General features: G+C 46.7%; 1 protein-coding gene across 1 annotated transcript in view; it reads right to left on the bottom strand.

Moving 5' to 3' along the window:
- Window positions 1–14,824, bottom strand: part of ITPKB (inositol-trisphosphate 3-kinase B) — a 99,234-nt gene extending 84,410 nt beyond the window's left edge. The window contains exons 1-2 of the mRNA XM_056135833.1: window positions 14,542–14,824; window positions 11,214–13,290 (exon numbers count right to left, since the gene is read on the bottom strand). Of these exons, the coding sequence (XP_055991808.1) occupies window positions 11,214–13,109 (1,896 nt within the window). The 5' untranslated portion in view covers window positions 13,110–13,290; window positions 14,542–14,824. The remainder of the gene's footprint in view (window positions 1–11,213; window positions 13,291–14,541) is intronic.
- Between the last annotated feature and the right edge of the window lie 5,912 nt (window positions 14,825–20,736).

Here is a 20,736-nt window from a genome sequence, read left to right as displayed (position 1 = left end):
ATCAATGCCAACTTTTGAGAAATAAACTTCATTCCCACTTTTTGTCTGAGGCAGAGTCATTTTTCCACTATTGTATTCAGGGAAAGAGGAACTTAACAATATCCTAGAATTGCAACAGAGCTGTTCTTGCAAGTGGTCCAACGAATGTTCCAGATAGATACTGGTCCACCAGGAATCAATATGACTCCCAACTCCCCAGCAGCAAGTATTATGCTCCTACCACGTGCCAGAGCTTTTCTAGGCACATTCATTAACGTGGCATCACTGGTACAATCTTGCACACTCACCCAGAACTCAGGCCATTCTCCCCATTTTCCAGAGTACTGAGAGGCCATGCAGCAACTGGGCTCCCACCCCAGGCTCCTCAACCCAGGCCCGCCTCTGATCCATTGTCATTAAGGTCACAGATGCAGCCATGAGTTTGCTGTACTGTTTCCCCTTTCTTTGTTTTTCATCTTCCAGGTGACTGGCCGGTGCATTCATTCATGTGTTCATTCACTCCTACACTTAGATTTTTTAAAAACATTGCTGTGCTTTTTTGTTGCTGCTGCTGCTGTGTGTGTGTGAGAGTGTGTGTGTGTGTGTGTGAGTGTGTGTGAGTGTGTGTGTGTGTATATGTGTGTGTGTGTGTGCGTGCACGCGCTTTTTTTTTTTTTTTTTTTTTTTTTACCCAGTGGTGCTCAAAATCTTCAACCAGGCTCTATGATCAGGGGTCACTCCCAGAAGGGCTCAAGAGACCATATGTGTTGCTGGGAATTGACTCCAGACTAGCCACACACGAGGCAAACACCTTACCTGCCGTGCTCTCTCAGGCCACATGCACTGTGTTGAAAGCCATGGTAGCTCTTTCAAGATGAGTAAGAAACTTATCCACAAATGAGGTTTACGTGTACCAGTAAGAATGTAAACAAGGCTGCTATAACTGTAATGTGGCTCTCAGGTCTTACTCGTCTCGAAAAGGCGGCTATTTGAGAAAGGGAGCCTGCAAGTCTCTGTCAGGCACTAGTTTATATTGTTAATCATGAAAGCTCTAGGGAAGATTCGATTCGGTTGTCTTTTTAAAAAATAGATCAGAGGCCTAACTTCCCAATGAGATCATTGAAGTTGATGATGTCTGCCATCCAAGAAGACTAGAAAGGTCTTTAAAATAAAAGTTATTAGGAAGATTCAACCGAACTGTGCAAGAAATCCCCTAACCTTACAATATGGATCTAAAGATTTACAAGTCTTACTTTTAAAAAATGACATTTCAGGTATCAGCAGTCTACTGAGATAAAGTCTATCTTACTCAAATTGCCATACAGGTTATTCAATGCCATCACAATCATCTGTGAAAATTTTCAACAAGAGTACTTCCTTTTCTCCAAGAAAAGGAGAAACATTAGTCAACTTGAATTTTCCAAGCTACTGGAAAAAGATTAATAAATATTTTTTTAAAATACAAAGGAAAACTCCCTCCAATAAAGATCTGCTAGAGGACCTTTTCTGCATACACTGAGAGCTCTCTGGTAGCTTGTGGCTTTTATGACCTGAAGGCAGTAAGGTTTCCATGAAGTTAGTTTTGACATGTTAAGTTACAGAAACTTGAAATTGTTAAGATTTTTTTTCTTATTTGTGTTCCTCAATACTTGGCAGATGTTCATTCATTACAAAATTTTACTACTTACCATATAAATGAACTTGAAATCAATAGAGGGAAGAAGATAAAACTTTTTTTTAAGAAAGAAACTTATAAGCAGCCTAAGCATTTTTAAAAATCCATTGAAAGGAAAGCTTCTTTTTTGAACAATGGAGAACTGCTTTTTATTCACTGACTAGTATTCACTCTTTTTAGCTCATATCAAAACAAACGATCTTGTTCTTTTCAGAGAGCAAAAGAAATTGACACCAGTGGGTTAGCTTTATTAAAAAGTTGATTATGTTTTATACTTTTAATAATGTTACTCATATTTATAAATTATAGCTTAAACTTTAGTAAATGCTAAAAGCTATTGTTTTTAATTTCCCTCAAATCATGAGTACTATTTTTAAATGTACATTTTCATCACTTTTCTCTTAGAGCTTTTGCAATTTAAATAAAGTCTAAACTTGGGGAAAAAAATAAAAAATAAAAGTTATAGCCCTGGCACCACATGGCTCTCCTGCATGTCAAGAGCAACCCCCAGGCACTGTGGTACTGTGCCCAGAGCAACCCCAGAAAACCACTAGGTGAGACCCCCAAAGCAAAACAAGTTTAAAAATTGATGTTCCTGTGCCTAGAAAAACTTCTGTCACCGTCACTGTCTTCCCATTGTTTATCGATTTGCTCGAGCGGGCCCAGTAATATCTCCATTGTGACGATTGTTACTGTGTTTGGCATACTGAATATACGAATACGTCACGGGTAGCTTGCTAGGCTTTGACGTGCAGGTGAGATACTCTCGGTAGCTTGCTGGGCTCTCCGAGAGGGGCAGAGGAATCGAACTTGGGTCAGCCATGTTGGTCACTTGCAAGGCAAACATCCTACCCGCTGTGCTATTGTTCCAGCCCAGAAAAACTTTTAAACTTAAAAAAATTTTGGTGTAGGGTGGGGGTGGGGGCATACCTAGGAGTGCTCAGGGCTTACTCCTGGCTCTGTGCTTAAGGATCACTCTTGGCAGGGCTCAGGGGACCATATGTGGTTCCAGGGATTGAACAGGGGTCAGTCACATACAAGGCTATTAACTATTTCTTTGATCTCAAAACTTAACTATTTCTTTGATCTCAAAACTTTTTAATTTTTAAAAATAGTTTAGGTAGGGGCTGGAGCGATAGCACAGCGGGTAGGGCATTTGCCTTGCATGCAGCCAACATGGCCGACACAGGTTCGATTCCTAGCATCCCATATGGTCCCCTGAGCACCACCAGGAGTGATTCCTGAGTGCATGAGCCAGGAGTGACCCCTGAGCATCTCCGGGTATGACCCAAAAAGCAAAAAAAAAATAGTTTAGGTAAATAATACTGCTAATGTTAAGATTTATGGTTTCTGGTGTTTGAAGTTATTGTCACTGATTTCTGATTTCTCTCTGTCTCTGTCTCTCTCTCATAGTGCCAGGGATCAAATCCAGGGCCTCCCAAATGCACACAAATGCATGCATGAAAGTGCTCTACTGCTCTGCTGGTTGCAGTCCCATCCCGGCGACCCAGGAGACTCAGGTTGAGTCTGACTATGTGGTGATTGATGGACCCAGAGATTGCTTCAGACCCTGAGGTGGCCTCACAGTCAGGCAGAGGAGACCCATGGGTGTGAAGGCAGGCTTGAGACCGGTGCTTCTGCTTCATGTGGCTGAGATCAAGTGACAGGAAGGGCACACTCAACCTTGGGAGAACTGGCCACACAAAATCCCAGACATCCAGAGGAGAAAGCGGCAGTTGGCACTAAAGGACGTTGTGTGTTACCAAAGAGTTCGCCGTTGGGTTTGGTGCGATTTCATAAACAATCAGTTCCCCAATTCACAAAAAAATTCATTTTTCATGATGCCGATTCAATCTAGTCAGGGAAAACGGTATTGCAAATTCTAGTTGCCATAGGTTTGAGGACCCCAACATAACCTGCAAGTGGCAAGGCCTCTTGTCAGAATGCACAGACCTTTCCTGTCTGCGGGTCTGGCCACGGCATACAAGTCCACATCAGCTTCCAACACCTGGGATGACCTGAGGATTTGCCATTTTTCTTTTTTTCTCTCTACCAGGATAGAAAATTCTTTCCATTAAAGACTGAAATGCTACAGTCTGATAACAATACTGAAACCTGACAAAATAAAATGGGCCTAAATAATGTTATTAATACTACTAGACATACAAATAAACTCCCAGAACTAATCTAATCTGTAGCTACATTTGACAGGTATTTGCCAACATAATCAGAAAGGTGACTAGCTAGTAATTTAGAGCTGAAAAACAAAAGTTCTGAAAAGCAATTTCTGAAATACCTGAAATGTTTCTCAAAACACAGCAACTGGCTGAATGTGTTTTTCTTATCAAACCTAAAGCTTTATTCAATTCTGAGTTATGTTTGTGTAAAATCCTAAACATCAATCTCTCTTTTTTTCTCTCTATCGCATCTTTATTTGAAAAGATTGGAGGCTGACTAATTCACTTTTATCTCTGATAAAACAAGGCCTTTGAAGTGATGTTTTGATTCTGTGTAGGCAAAGCCTCAGTTTCCATACTTAACTCTGGTGGGGGGTGGGAACAGTGCTGAGGTCCTCAGGAACAGAATGATCTTTTCGTTATTCAGGTTAATCTTGTAGCATCCAAACAACACAGCCGCTTCTGCAACCGAACCATTATTAGGTACTATTATCCCCTCTGGCTTTCCCTTCTCAGCGGTGTTGATGGTGCTATAATCAGGGATTGCTACTACACTTGGATGTGGTGTTCCCACAGTTTTAGCTGTGATGCAACTCAGCCATGGTGCCCATCAAGGTAGGCGGAAGCATCCTTTAGCTGCAGTGCTCACACTCATGCTCACCAGGAATCACACTCTGAGTCGAGGCACACAAGTAAGGTTGTGGTGATCCCTGCAGGTTGCACTTTTGGCCTGTGGCCCTCACACATGCTCACTGGGATTGTACCCACTTCTTTGCTATTGCTGCTTTGGGGCCATACTTGGTGGTTCTCAGGACATATTTCTGATTCTGTGCTCAGGGACAATTCCTGGTGATGCGTGGGGGATCACAAGGGGTACTGGGGATCAAACTCTGGCCATCCATATACAAGGTACAAATACCCACTGTATTATCTCTCCAGTTCCTGTACCCCCTTTCTATGGGTTTCACACAGACCTCACTGCAGCATGTCTAGAGATTCCCTGCAATGTGGGGAACAGCAGGCTGTGGAGCTTTTTGATTCAAATGGCAGAGATGCCAGGGTGACAGTGGATGTGGGTTAATGGGTGGTTGAACTCATTTGCAAGGCAGGTGCTCTAAGCCTATCTATCACTCCTCTGAACCTTCCATCTAACTAGGGGCAGGGTGTTTGGTCGGCACTCAGGGATCTCTCCTGGCAGTGCTCCAGGGACCATATTTAGTGCCTCTGATGGAACTGGGGTCACATGCAAGGCAGGTATCTTAACCCTATACTGTATCTCATCCCCTCTATCTAATTATTAATAAGAATACTGGGTATTGTACTCATGATTTATTTTGACGATGCCTTTTTGAAGTGCAATTGTTCAGACCATCACTGTCACTGTCAGTGTCCTCCCATTGTTCATTGATTTGCTCAAGTGGGCCCAGTAATATCTCCATTGTGAGACTCGTTGTTATTGTGTTTGGCACATCAAATACGCCACGGGTAGCTTGCCAAGTTTTGCCATGCGGGCGAGATACTCTCGGTAGCTTGCTGGGCTTTCTGAGAGGGGAGGAGGAATCGCCAGGTCGGCCACGTGCAAGACAAATGCCCTACCCACTGTGCTATCGCTCCAGCCCGCTCAGACCCATACTTCCCATAAATAGAAAAGGGGTGCAACAACCACTGGGTCTCAGGTAAAAATGCAAAATTCAATGTAAGCACTTGCAGCGTTGGTGCCCAAAGTTCACAAGAACAAAATTTTACCTCATTTCCTGATCCCTGTGCTAACCTCATATATACCAGGTTAGGGATGAAACATCTAGAATCATATGCCACATAGTTAGGAGGGGTCAGCCCCTGTGAGCTCATCCTCAGATGTGATGTACACTGCAGGGAGGAAACTGAGCCCTGAGGCGGAGCCTGGAGTGTGTCTCTGGGTCCCTGTGCCTTTCAAGTGTTGGTTTCCTTGTCTTTAAACAGATCAAAGCAACACCCCAATCTTCACAAAAATCTCTGGGGTCCTCCCAGATCTGAAAAGTGCTTGAGGCCTTATTGCAAAGATCCTCTGTAATAACTGAGAAAGAAGGGTATGCTATGTACAGAAAATATCAAGTGCAACCTGAAACCCACAAAACTGGCCACCAATATTCTCATCCAGAAAAATATTTCCCGCTTCATATAAAGTGTGAAGTCATCACCAAGGTGATTTCCCTCCCTCCTTCCCTTTCCCAGTGGTGATCAACGATCATGGATCACTTCTTTCTACCTTTCTGGCCTACTATCTGGTCCCATAGACTCATTGTAAACACACACACACACACACACACACACACACACACACACGTATCTCTCTATGGCTTTTAGATTTTAGTACACCAGAATAATTTTTTATACTTTTCAAACCACATAAAACTTATTTATTTGGGAGGGGTGGAGTTGGATGAACATACAACTGTGCTTAGGACCTATCCCTAGTTCTGTCAGGGGGTCAGGGGGTCATTCCTGGCAATGCTCAAGAGTCTGAGGGATTAAATCAGGGTCAGCTGCTTGCAAGGCAAGTGAATTATACATTGTAATATCTCTAGGCCCAACATAAAACTATTTTATTTATTTATTAATTTTGGGGTCACACCCATCAACACTCACATTCTGGCTCTGTGCTCAGGAATTACTCTTGGCAGTGTTCCGCAGACCATATGGGAAGTCAGGGATTGAATTTGGAAGGGTCATGTGCAAGGCAAACACCCTATCTAGTGTATTATTGTTCCTGCCCCATGAAACTATTTTAAACAGTTTGAGTTTTTTTACTCTGTATACAGGAGTTTTTCACAAAAACAAACAAAAAAAAGGATAACAAAACTAATCAACACAAAATACCAGTGGCACTTCAAATGTAATAAGCACTGGGTCAAGGAGATGGCTTAATGTGCTGGAGTGCATGCTTTGCGCCATACTCAGCAGTGCTTAGGGTTTACTCCTGACTCTGCACTCAGGGATCACTCTGGGTGGGGCTCAGGGGACCATTTGGGATGCCAGGAATTGAACCCAGGTGAGCTGCATGAGAGCAAGTATCATATCTGCTGGACTATCTCTCGTCTCCTGTATTATAATTATTTATTCCCCAGCTAACTAAGTCAGTGCTTGGGATTTATACATAAAACTGGTAACACAATTTTCTTAATCGGTAAAATAACCCTACTTTTTCACATAAGATACACACATAATTTTATAAAGCACTTGAAGCTTGGTGTCTGAATTGCCCTGAACTTTTAAATGGATTAACAGAAGAAAGTTAAAGTGCTGTCATCTTTTAGCTGTATTCAAGAACAACAAAGAACACCGTCATTGCTCAGTACTGTTCACTTCTCTTGGCCTCTCAGAGAACAGTGAGCTAAACAGGACTGAACTCCAGCAAATGAACACAAGGCACATAAGACAATAACCACTGAACCAATTTCAAGTGTCAGATCCTTTATAAACAGATACGCAATTTCCAAAACTTGGGAGATCGTCTTTGAGGGCCAGCCGCATCTGTCAGGCTGTGGGAAGCCAGAAGTAGGAAAGGCCTGAAGCACTTTGCATTGTCTGTGGGCTGACTTTCCAGCTTCTGCCCAAGGAAGCAAAGGAGTAGAGTCTGAGTTCCCACCCTATTCCCTCCAGTAAAAAGGCCTCTGCTCATTTGCATATTATACATGGTTAATAATAGGAGAAGGTATTTCCAAACAACTTGTTTTTTCATTTTGTTTTATATACAGGGAGTTCTTCTGAACTCCTCAGACACTGAATCTTGGGATTTCCAACCTGTGAGGAGCAGCTGAGAGCAGACAACAAAGCTGCCTGCAGGCTTCTCTCACAGCCTCTCTCAGCAGGAGTCAGGGATGGATAGCAGGAGGCCTGTGAGGCCAGACCACCCTCTGAGGAAACTCAGAGCCACACAGAAAACAGATGATGTATTCTCAGTGGGCCTGAGTACCAGAGGTTGGCTACGTGACTAGGCTGAACATCCAATGTGTGTGAGACTGTGTGAATACATGTGCACATGTGAAGGTAAACACATGCAAGTGAAAGTAAATGTCCGCATGACCATGTGTGTGAGGGTGAGGGCTGGCACAGTGAGTAAACATGAGGGGGTGTGGGAATGTGTGAGAACGTGAGTGAATGTGAGCATGCTGTGTGAGGGTGAGGCGGTGAGGTGGTGGTGGTGGTGGCGGTGTGTGTGTGTGTGTGTGTGTGTGTATAAGAGAGAAAAAATGTGAACATCTATGAGGAAGAGGTAGTGTGTGTGAGGGTGTGTGACTGAACGTGAGCATGGTGTGTGGGGGTGAAGTGGCGTGTGTGAGGGTATGTGAGTGAATATGAGCATGTCATGTGGGGGTGAGGTGGCATGCGTGAGGGTATTTGAGTGAATATGAGCATGTTGTGTGGGGGTGAGGTGGCATGTGTGTGGGTGTGTGAGTGAATATGAGCATGTTGTGTGGGGGTGAGGTGGCATGTGTGCAGGTGTGTGAGTGAATATGAGCATGTTGTGTGGGGGTGAGGTGGCATGTGTGAGGGTGTAGAGTGAACGTGAGCATGTTGTGTGAGAGTGAGGTGGTGTGTGTGAGGGTCTGCGAGTGAATGTGAGCAAGCTGTGTGAGGGTGAGGTGGGCGTGTAAAGGGAGTATAACTGTGGTATGAGGCAGCAAACCAGACGGAAGCAGCTATGAGAAAGAAGCTGAATTGTTAAGCATCAGGCAGTGCTGGTTCAGATTTTAACTGTAAAAGCACTGAAAAGTCCAGAAACAACCCAATCAATCAAGATCACTGGTCTTATGTAGAGAAAACATCGGTATCAGGTAATCAAGTGATTTTGTCCCAGTGAGCAGATCTGTTAGTGTCACAGAAAAGGCCCCACTATTATAAATGGACCAGAAAAAGAAAACATAGTTTGTAAAATAAGCACTAAACAAAAGCTCAAAAGTTCCAATGATCCTATAATTGACAGTTGGTTACACCTCACCCCCACCCCAAAACACTTGGAGAGCAGCCCCAGGTGATTTAGAGCCACGCTGGTGGGGGAGTTTTCCCTGGCTTCTGCTATGTGCAAGTCTGAAAACCTGTCCAAAGGTGGAAGGAAGGCTGGACAACAGGCACTTTCACTGCTACCTCTGGACCTAATAGTTAATTCAAGGATCCACTCAACTGATTGGTTTCTCAGTTGGTATCCCTATGGCAAATGAAAGGAATTATCACCCGTCATTATTTATCTCCTTTTTAACTCACTTCCAGACAAGAGGCCTATTCAGAAAAAAAATCAAGACATACAAATCGTTTTGAGAACCAGCCAATAAGAACTGCTAATCCACCACTAGAAAGGGCAAATGGAAAATTGAAGAACAAGTTAAAGCAACTTGGGCTGTGTCGAAGCAGCTTTGGGGTTTAAAAAGCAAACAGATAGAGGGAACAGAGGCCTGTCACTCAGCAGGCCTTTAAGTGTGAGCAATAATGCCGGGGAATAGGGGCCACGCCTTCGATGAGAAGCATTTTCCACCTGCCCTTTACACTGTCCCCTTCCCAGTGGACTGTTCCTCCTTTAAAGGCAGTGTGCCCATGCCTGACGTCCTTCCTAGCCACAAAATGCCAGGCTTATAGGGCCCCCAATTTTGCATACATTTGCCTACTGATCATCAGCAGAAAGTGGAGTTTCACCGTAAGCAAATGCAAATGGTCCTCAAAAATCCTGACTGTGATTTCCAAAGGGAGAGTCAAGAGAGAAACATACTTTGGAGTCCTTAGAGAAGACAGTGGAAATAAAAATATAAATAGAGCAGAAATATGAAGGTCTCTGTTGCTGTGGCTTAGGGAGATACAATAAGCAGCCTTTGAGTTTCAACATGAGATAGGAGGGTTACAGACAACAATCAAATACAGACTTTTCCCGAAGGCAACTTCAGAACCCATCTCGCTGTACAAGGAAATCCCTTCCGAGAATTCCCTCGGAGAAAGCTAAGAGAAAGTCCAGACCTTTCCAGAAGAGTTGGCTTCAATTCATATGTCTCCTGTAAGATACTTTCATCCCCCTAAAAGTGAAAAGAGCCTAAGACTGAGATTAACCATGTCACAGAAATAAACTATCTATGGCCAAGATGTCATTATGATGAATCAAAACAGACACACTTGAAAATGTACCTGCGGCCTGGGGATGTCTGGGTGGCAAAATTACCTGTCTTGCACGCATAAGACCTTAAGTTTGATCCTTGCTGCTACCCACAAGTACTGAGTTCTGTCTGATTCTACTGCCTGGAAACCCTCATCCTCAATAAGAGTGTGTGCTCTCTGGCACACCACCAGAGCTAGAGTTCAATCCCTGGTGAGCATGTGTACCAACACAGAAACACAAAATGAACATTCCCAAGAATACAGCAGCCAAGTGGGCAAACACCACAACCACATGTATGTGTACAACCCCCATTCATCACAACAACAAACCCCTATTCATCACAACAAAAGAAGAATCAACAGATTAATAAATGAAAATATAAAAAGAAAAGAAGAAAAGGTACCTATACCAGACAACAAGCATACAGTAAAGGAGCTATCCTAGAAATATCACCTAGTTGCCTGTTTTTGGCAACTGAACCAGGTAGAACATTCTGTTAATAAAGAACCCATCTGCTTCACTCACAGTGTGGCTTTCAGATTCATTCAACACACCAAAAATGCACTTTAACAACACACCATGGTTAAAGGTGGCCCCATAAATAATGCAATGTCCTCACTTAACTTATAGAAACTCCTTGCTTCCTCTCCCAATAGCCAGCCACAAATACATATACGTGCTCTGGCTCCCTGTAAGGGATTCCTAGTCTATGAGTAGAAGCTGAGTGAATGTATTGTCAATTTTCCTCCACCTCAATGAATCACAGAGTTAAGTGACTCACCTGATCAGACAAAAGCTACTCCAGCAGCTGCGTTCACTATTCTCAGGGATGAAACAGGAAATGTTTGTGAAAACTCATGAATATTATCTTTACAAGAAGTGAGTGGTAACCTCCCTACCCAAGGTATCTTCAAAAGAATAAAAAAAGTTTGTTTTCTTTTAAGATGTCCAGGGAGGTCATACAGTGATAGGGCACATACTTCTCAAGTATGAGGTCCTGGGTTTGATCTCTGGTTTACCCCCCTGACCTACCATTACCACCGAATAGTTTTCTGAAGTGGCTGAATTCATAGCTTTTTATCAAGTCCACCGCCACTGCCCGAGCATCTCCCCAGCAAATACACCTGAGCAGAATTCTTATTTCTGACAGTCCCCCACCGCCACTTCCCAGCCCCAGTCATGTCTTCTGAATTCAGTAAAAAGCAAAACAGGGGACATGAAAGTAGCATGAGTTCTCAAGAATTCTCGGGGCAAGACTTACCACTCTGGGCTTCTGCTGGTCCAGAGTATGCAAGAAGGCTGAGTTGGGGTCCAGGCAACGCTCAGGATCACTGGAGATGTCTTCCTCCGAGTCCTCATAGGAAGAGGAGAAGCCAGTGGAGGAGGCAGAGGAAGAAGACAGTTTCCTCAGGGGCAGGCTGCCCGGAGGGGGGCCTTGTGCCTCCTCCTCTGGGGCACCCATGTCTGTAATGATGACAGCAGGTATATTGCTGGGGCTGCGAGCCTCGCTCAGAGCACACTGGTCCTTCCCATCTGCAGAGAGCAGCTCTGGGCCAGGGTGTGCATCTCCGTCCTGTTGCTGGCCTTCCCATGTCCCCTCCGACTTCAGCCCTGAGCCACATGTCCAGGTCAGACTGGCTTTCTCCGTAGGACCTAGCCAAGCCTTGGCACTTCCAGGCTGCACATCCATCCTGTCCCTGGGAAGGCACTGAGGTTCTTCCAGATCTTTTGCTGTTTCCCAGCAGGGCGTTAGGCCAGAGGGAATCCCCATCTCCACTTCCTGGGTTCCTGGTTGTGCTGCCTGGCTGCCCCCAAGCAGGCCCTGAGATGGGGACCCCTTCTGGAAGCTGTCGCAGAGCTGCAGAGAGACACTGAGCGCTGGCGCTCCACTCTGGGTTACCTTGGCATCTCTCAAGCCCAGTTCTCCAGGGGGTCTGAACCCTTCCCAGGTATCCAAGGGCTCCTGCACTTTCACAGTGGGGATGTTTGGCCTTTCCCCAGCTTCTGGTGCTCCCAAGCCAGGCATTACAGTGGGTAGACTTCCTTTCCCCACCTTCCTCGGGAGCTCACCCGGATGGGATTCACCCCTCTCTGGAGCTGGCCTTGTCTCTGAGCCCAGAGATTGTGCCCGACTCTCCACTAAGTTCTGCCTGGGCCGTGTCCCCCCAAGTACTAGGGTCAGCTCGGATGACTCCACTAGGGCAGAGTGGGGCGGTCGGGGTGGCTTGGGGCATGGGACTCTTGCGGGCACTTCTGCGGACGTGGCTAAGTACAGTCCAGCGGGCTCTAAGGCGTGAGCTCGGCAACTCGGAGTCCCCGAAGCAGGAGCGACCCTCTTGTCAATTTCCACAGCGATCGGGGAGCCACAGTGGGTTCTGGGGGTGTTCAGCGTCTCTCTTCTCACCGACACAGCTGGATCCTGCGCCCTTAGCCCCGACGGAGTGGCCGGACCCAGGAGAGGCGCCACTCCCTCCTTGTCCTTGGAGAGGCAAAGGCGGGGCGCCCGGGCTGTCCTCCCGGAGGCAGCTTCTGAAGTCTCTACACATTGCTCCCCCCAGGACTTTGTCCTCCGTTCCTCGCTCTGAGCCAGGACCCTTCCTGGGGGTTGGCTGCTGCTGCGGAAGGGGCACGGGGAGGGCGAGCGAGCCCTGCCCAAACGCGGGCTGCGGGGCGCGAGGGCCGCGGAGCTCTGCGCCTGGATGTGCGCCTCGAACAAGTCCACTTTCTGGTTCACCTGCACGTTCTGCAACTCGCGCTGCAGGATCCGTAGCTTCCTCTTGGCCTCCTCGGGTCCCGGAGGGGAGAGGGCACCGGCGGTCACCACCTGCTGCCCGTCCCCTCTCGGGCGACCCGCCCAACTCGGGCTGCCCACGCTGCTGCTGCTGCCGCCGCTGCCGCTGCCACTGTTCAGCCGGCGCCGGCCACTTCGCCAGCTCCCGGGGCTCCCGGGCTCCTCGGGTGAAAACGACTCGGCTGGGGGGAAGAGGAAAGGGGAGCCCCTCCCGGGACTGAACACGCTGCCGGGGCTCAACACGACCCTCCCCGGCGGCGATGGGGGCGTCTCGCTCCCTCTGGGCCGGGCACCGTCGCCACTCTTCGCCTGGTTGGCGCTATTCATGATCACCAGGCTATTGAGGGCATAGCAATACACAGCCATAGTACTGGGTCCGCCGCGCCGCCCGCCGCCCGCGCCGCCTGCTTGCGCGGCTCGGGGCTCAGTCTCCGAGGCCGGCCGGCCGCCGCTCGGCGAGCAGATGGAGTGGCATGGCCCGGGCGGCGGGCAGGGGGCGAGGCAGCGAGCTCAGCCCCCGCCCGAAGCTCCATAAACAACAGCGCCGCTGTGGAGAAACAGGAGGGAAAGTCAGGACCCCAGGGAAGCGATGGGGGCGGAAGGTTAGGGGACCACCCCGGGCCAGAGAACCTCAATTTGCCCCGGATCGAGGGTCATCGGACATCTCACTTCCAGGGTGGGGTCGGCCAGGACGCCCCGTGCCGCGGCCCAGGTGGCACACGCGATTGTAGGCGTGCGTTTCCCGACTGCGTCCCCTTTCCGCCCCCTCCCCCCTCCAGGTTGTGATGCGCTTGGAGGTCCCTTCAAATTGCGGCTTCTAAGATGCGTCTCCGGAGCCACGCGCACAGGCGGGGTCGACGCAAAACGACTTGCTTTACAAGTGTGCGGTATGCGGGTTGAAAGTGGCTGCGTTCTCTGAGGGTCCTACTTCCTCTCCACCCCTCCCTTTGCAAATACTAGCTATCTCCTCCCCTCTAACGGGGCAGTTCTGGTCCCGAAGCTTCGGGTTCTTTCCGCTCTGCCCTCTGGCCATCAGAGGCCTAATTCGGGGAGAATCCAGTTGGACCTGCCAGCCCTGGCCCCAGCCTGCTCCGGGGTCTGGGAGGGCTTTAGCATGCAGTTTCCCCTCCAGACCCTGGTTGGCCTGTAATTGAGTTCCAGGGCCTGCGCACAGCTGCCGAGACATTTTTCAACCGGGGCCTGGACGCCGGTCCCCAAAACAAGTGTGTTGGGCGGGGTTGGAGGGGTTCTGAGGGGTCTGAGCGCGCCCCCTCTGAGCTAAATCCTCAGACCTGAAACACGTATTTGTCTCTGCCTCACACCCCCTTGTGGAGGGGCGTGTATGCGTGTGTGCGTGCGTGTGTGTGTGCGTGTGTGTGTGTGTGTGTACGCGTACGGCCGCCTCTGCGGGCTCTGGGTCTCGCGCCCACTCGGTGAAATTCCGGGGTTCGTGTGGCTGCTGCCCCAGCAGGAGCCCTGACTCTGCGCACCTGGGGGGGGGGGGGGAAGCGCGCTCTAAGCCAGCGGAGGGCCTGCCTGAACGCTGGACTAGTCTGCACCTCGGGCAGCGTCCCCCGGCGCAGCACAGCAGTCGGGGGGCGCCTGCAGCACGCCGGACGCGACAGCCCTGACGGCGAGCAGGAGCCCCAGGGCAACTCAGGGCTCGCTCCTCCCCAGCTCCTCCACTGCAGGCCGCCGGCTAGGCAAGCCCCCTCCCCACCCGGCTGCACTTTCTCTGAGCAGAGCGAGGTGCAAGTGGGTTCTGGCGCGAGAGCCGTGAAAAAGTCGCCAAACTTACCTGCAGTTTTTTAGATTCCCGGGCCCTGGGCAGACGACTTGGCACGTAAACCTCCGTAGACCCAAGATAGCATGAAAAGTTTTTTTGGTTGTTGTTTTGTTTTTTAAAGAAAGAGCCCAGAAGCGATGGCTTCTCTAAGCTACCGAAGACAAAAAAATAAGTAGGAAAGAAGGGAGGGGGGACGCTCCACGGCGCAGGGGCCGCGCGATGTGGGCGGCGGCGACGCGGGGCCCGGCCGGCCTGCCCTTCTGGTCCGTGGAGATACTACCCCTGTCAGTGTCTGCTCTTGTCTACTTTAGTGTTTGTTCAATGTGCGATCAAAAAAAAAAAAAGTTGTGTGTTGGGGGGCGGGGGAGCTTGGGGGGAGGAGGGAGGAGGGAGGAGAGAGAAAGGCGGGGGTTTGGGGGAGGAAAGCAGGAAGGAAGTTGTGAGCCTGTCTGGGGTTGAACTCAGCGGAACAAGTTTTTCTTTTCTTTTCTTTCTTTATTCTTTTTTTTTTTTTCTATTGCTTGGCAAGACCGAGGAAGGGAAACACTTAAAAAAAAAGTTTCCATTGTTAGCTAACCAAAAAAAAAAAAGCCTTTCTGCTTCTGCGGGTTAAAGATATACGATCCATTTTCCACCCCTGAATCTAGTCTTGCTGCTGTCTACCTTTCTGAAACTACGGTTGAAAACGGTCTTAATTAAAGTTGCATGTGCATTTTAAGCCTCGCAAATCATGGGGGCATTTTTTTAGCGTTAAAAACCGGCGAAAATCCCACATAAACGGTTTGTGTTCTTCTACACAAATATGCAAATCCAGAAAAGGACCTCAGTAGGCACCTCTCTGCAAAGCTGCAAATTTTAAAAGCATCACAATAGTCAAGTATTTTGGAGGGCTGGCTGGGCTGTGAGTTGTGCGTGGTTTTGCAGTGTAGTTGCTAAGTGAATAAACACAAAACGTCTCTGTGTTGTGTATTTAACGATCATTAAATGCTCCCTGCAAACGTGACATCTGCATGTTTTTCACTCAATTCTTAGGTTTTTTTTTTTTTTTTTTTTTTTTTTTTTTTTTTTTTTAAGAAAAAGGATGGTCCTGGAACTAAGGCTGGAAACTCCTTGCTTGCTCTCCCATAGCTGGATCGGTTTCAATACCCTCTCCACTCCTCTCCCCTACACCTTCACAAAAACTAGGGGGAGGTGCATCCGCAGCCAATACTACTGCACAGGGGATTCTACCGCCCCCGTTCCCCCCCACATCCCCCCCTACACACACACTTAAGCTTTAGTGGTAGTGTGTTTTGCATAACTCCCTAAATCAGAAACTGCAGCATTTAGTGGAAAGAGGGAAAACACAGCTGCCAGGCTCAGGACATATAAAAATCCTATGCTTAAACCAGACCCTGTATTCCAATGTGCTAACATTTAAATGAAAATTTTTATTTTACTTGTAGCAAACTTATCTCTTGTTTGTTGTGCAACAATGCTGTGGACTTGGGCAAAGCAAATGGCTGCTCAATCAGGAAAAGATGCCTTTTAAATCTGGAACCAAGAGATCTCCTAGGTAGAAATTTCTGAGACTCAGACACCTTTGAGTCCTTTCTCAGTTTTAAAAGCATGTTCCAAAAGGATTGGGCTTAATGCCTCTCCTACCCACAATAAAGCTAATGAAAAAAGAAACCAGGACTTGTTTAGGTGCTGACTTAGGGGCTGAGGCAGAAAAATCAGCTCCATTCTTGCTTGCAGTTCAGTATTCTGGTGGTCAGAAAAAGGAGATGTCAGATCCCAGAGACCCATCTGCTGGAGTGTTTTTCTGACAGGAGTGGCCATCTTTCTCTGTCTCTTTCTCTCTCTCTCTCTCTCTCTCTGTCTCTTTCTGTTTCAGTCTCTCTTTCTGGGTCACAACCAGTCATGTTCACTCCTGGCCTTGCTCAGGGGACCATATGGAATGTCAGGATGGAACTCAGGCCAGGTTTTGCAAGGCATGCCTTACCTACTGTACTGTCTCTCCATCTCAAGCAGGCACCATTCCAGCAGATGCACCCGTCCCCCCCATTAGGTGTCATGCTGGAAGCATCTGGAGTTAGTAATGCTTACACAGAACACAAAAACTTGAATCCCTGACCCTGGGAGTTGTCTAACTGCGACATCACAGCCAGATCTCATCAGCCTCTCCGGAGCTGAGAGATGCAATCAGCCTGAGCAATTCCTGGTTAGAGGTGGGCAGGTGTGAAATGCTAAAGGGAGGCTGGCCCAGGTCTTCAGGTAGAATTTGGTGAGAATCCCACTGGTTTATAAAGTTCATGTATATCTAAGAACAGCCAGAATTGGGGAAAAGAACACAATATCCCATACATCTGCAAACCAGCATTGGTTGACTTATGTCCTAAAATAAGTTTATTTTGTTTGTTTGTTTTTATCTTCCATGATCTTAAATGAGCATAAGAAAAAAGTTAGTCTGAGTGTATATACTTTGCATACAGAAGGCACATGTTTCCCACTGGCACAGCATGGTCCCCTGAGCACCGCTGAAAGTGGCCCTTGGGAGTAGGCCCCAAACACCATCAGGTGTGGCCCTTACAAAAAAAAAACCAAAAAATTATATAGCACCCATTATTTGGCAGGCACTATTCTAGCATATTGTAAATGTTTATACTTTTGTTATCATAATAATTCTGCAAGGTAGATGTTATCATCATTTTACAGATAAGCATCAAAAGAGGAGGTAGAGGGGTGACAAAAATGCATATACAAAGATGCTCAATATCATTAATGAGGTAGGGAATACAAACAAAATGACACTGCACACTTATTACAGTGGTTACAAATATTTAAATATGGTGAGGATGAAAAGGAACCAAACTCTGATTCTCAACTGGTGTGATTATGAAATGTCATAGCCACTCTGGAAAAACAGTTTGATGGTTCCAAAAATGTTAAACAGGATGTAGGATAAGTGATAGACTACAAGCTCTGATTCTGCAAGACCTGGGTTTGATTCCTGGCACTAAGTGGCGCTTAAAATTGGCAGAGTTTACTCCCTCACAACGTGAGCTAAATATATACACCAACTACAGGGCTTATAGGATATTTAGTATTTGGAGAAAGGAAAGCATATGCCCACAGAAAGAGATGTATACAAAAGCTCATGGTTCATGGAAGCTCTATTTGAATGAGCCAAAACTAGGACACAAACCAAATTTCAGCCATACACAAACAGATAAACAAACTGTGGCATATCTATACAATGGAACACTACCCAGCAACACAAAGAAATGAACTATCGATATGTACACAACACCGATGAATCACAATTAATTAAGTTGACTGAAAGGAGCTTCACAGAAAAAGGAGTATTGTATGATTCCATTTCTAGAAAATGCAAACTATTGTAACAGAACGCAGATCAGTGCTGCCTGAATATGGGGGGCTATGGGTCAAGAGATTGAGAAGACAAAGAGGCATAAGGATACTTTGGGAAGCACAAGGTATGTTTGGCATCTTATTTGTGGGAATGAGTTATGAGTCATAAAAGTTTTTCAAATTATCTGTTATTAAATTCCTTTTATTGCATATCAACTGGAATTCAAATTATTTGTTTGGATTTTTTTGTTTTTGTTTTGGAGCCTCACCTGGCAGTGCTCAGGGTTTACTCCTGGCTCTGCACTCAGGGATCACTCCTGGCAGGCTCAGGGGACTATATGAGTGTCAAGAATCAAATCCAGGTCCACCAGCATGCAAGGCAAGCACTCTACGCATTATACTATCACTCTGGCCCCTGAGCTCAAATGGTCTTAAGAGATATAGCTATAGAGGGCTGGAGAGATAGTACAGGGAGCACAGTACTTGCTTTGCACCAGACAGCCCGGGTTCCATCTCCAACATCGCATACAGTCCCCTGAGCCCCACCAGGACTGATCCCTGAGTACAGTTGGAAATGGATTATATATATATATATGGATTTTATTAATTAAATATAGCACAGCGGTAGGCTGTTTGCCTTGTAAGCTGCTGGCCCGGCCGAGCCGGGTTTGATTCCTCCGCCCCTCTTGGAGAGCCTGGCAAGCTACTGAGAGTATTTCGCCCGCACGGCAAAGCCTGGCAAGATACCCGTGATGTATTCGATATGCCAAACACAGTAACAACAAGTCTCACAATGGAGACGTTACTGGGCCCGCTCGAGCAAATTAAATATATTAATGGATTTTATTATATATATATTATAGCTATGAACAGACAACAGCCTTTGGGGAAGAATGCATGTCCCTACTTATTGTGACAGACAATGCCTGACACAAAATGTTCCTTTGGGTAAATGTTAAAGCTTCCATTCATCCATTGGTTTCTCACGTGCTCCACCCTCTTTCCTCAATATATAATGATCCAACAGATGCACTGTATGGTAACCTTCAGCCTTCTTTCTTCCCTACTAGACAATGCACTCATGAAGGCAAGCTCCTTGAATGCTTTCTTTTTAGCCTCCAGTCTCACATAGTCTATACATGTTCATTAATATTTAAAAAACAATGAATGAATCTATCAAATCACTATGTAAAAGCATCAGGGCATAAGGAAATCTGTCCATCCATCTCCCAGACAATTGAAAGTCCTTCCTGCAGCCTAGTCATAGTGGAGGGCCCAGGTAATGGTTCCATAGTCTTCCCTTTTCCTGGACAGTCAATCATGTGTCACTTAAAAACAATTTTGCCACAGCCCACTGCATGCATGCACATATGACCATGGTCCCACAAGGCTATACCACATACCTGGAAGAGTCATAGGCCACCATCTTGGTTTGTATACTTGCACTTCGTGGCACTGGAATATAAGCAAAATCCAACTATCTTCTACATAGGGCCAGGGCGTGTGTAAGGAAGGCCCTGGGTTCATTCTGCCACCCATCAAAGAAGCAAACCAACTTCCCCCACAACCTCCACCCCCCAAGAGAAAAAAAAAAGAGCCTCCTTGCTTTAAATATTAGTTCCAAAGTTTCTAAAACTCCATTAACCTAAGGCCTGGTCAAAGCTGAGAGCTGTACCTATGGGAGGTGACCATACTCTGCATTCTCTCCATCCAGCAGGGATGAAGGCCACACACACAGAAGTCACTTCCTGCTGCCTCATTTCACCTCTGTCCTGGCCCCTTTGGCTCTATTTGTTTCCTTACCCTTGATCTTGCAGTATATGCTCCATTTACTATGTGTGCTTGGGCAAGTAGCTGAAACTCTGAGCCTGCTTTATGATCTGTAAAATTGAGGGCATAATATCCACCTCTGCAACTATAAAGAATAATTAAAATGTACAGATAACTAGATTTGTGATCTTTCTGATTTATATGTATATATATATAGCACTTGTATATTGAATCTTTATGTTGTCTATCTGAAACTACTATAATATCAACCATATCTCAATTTAAAAAATCAATGACATCCTCCTTTGGAAAAATATGTAGACTCTCAACCCCTTATAATTTCATATAGAAGAATCCCTAAAATAGAATTTAAGAATCTGCCTTTACCTATTGTGGAGATATAATAAACAGCAGGTTCTAGGATGAACTTCTTTAAAAAAAATCTCTATTTATTTGTTTGTTTTGGGTTTGGGAGTCACAACTCAGCAGTGTTCAGAGCTTAGTCCTGCTTCTGAGCTCAGGGATCACTCCTGGCAGTGCTGGGGGGCCACGTGGGGCGCCAGAGTGTAAACCTAGGTCAGCCCAGCCACAGGCAAGGCAAGTGCCCTACCCACTTCCTTACAGGGACTGAGCCCTACCCTATCTTCCGGCCCCCAGAATAAGTGTCTTTTTGTGGGTGGTGCTCCAAAGATTCTCAAGAGGCTCAGGGACTCCTCCCAGCATTGGAGACTATGTGGTACCAGGGATGCAAGTGGACCCCGCTGCCTACAAGGCATGTGCCTTAACCCCTGTCCTCACCCTTTAGCCTTTGGAACATGTTACCACTATGCTGATACAGTTTCCATCTCCTGATGTCACCAGCACCAATGGTAGCAGGAGGTTGTAGGGTCTCACTGAGCAGTTCCACTGACCTATCTTCAGAATGGTCACAGCTGGCTGTGACCACCATCAGGCATGTAAAACTACACAAGAAATTCCTGTTTGAAGTCCATGTTGCCCATCCGGTAAGGAAGCCTGCCTTTTTCCCTGGTTGAAAATGCCAGGCACCAAAGGACTACTTAGCCCCTTGCTAATTAGATCAAG

Source organism: Sorex fumeus, unplaced genomic scaffold, assembly GCF_029834395.1.
Source record: "Sorex fumeus unplaced genomic scaffold, SorFum_2.1 ptg000007l, whole genome shotgun sequence".
In the NCBI taxonomy this organism is placed as follows: Eukaryota; Metazoa; Chordata; class Mammalia; order Eulipotyphla; family Soricidae; genus Sorex; species Sorex fumeus.
This window is presented reverse-complemented; position numbering and strand designations above follow the sequence as displayed.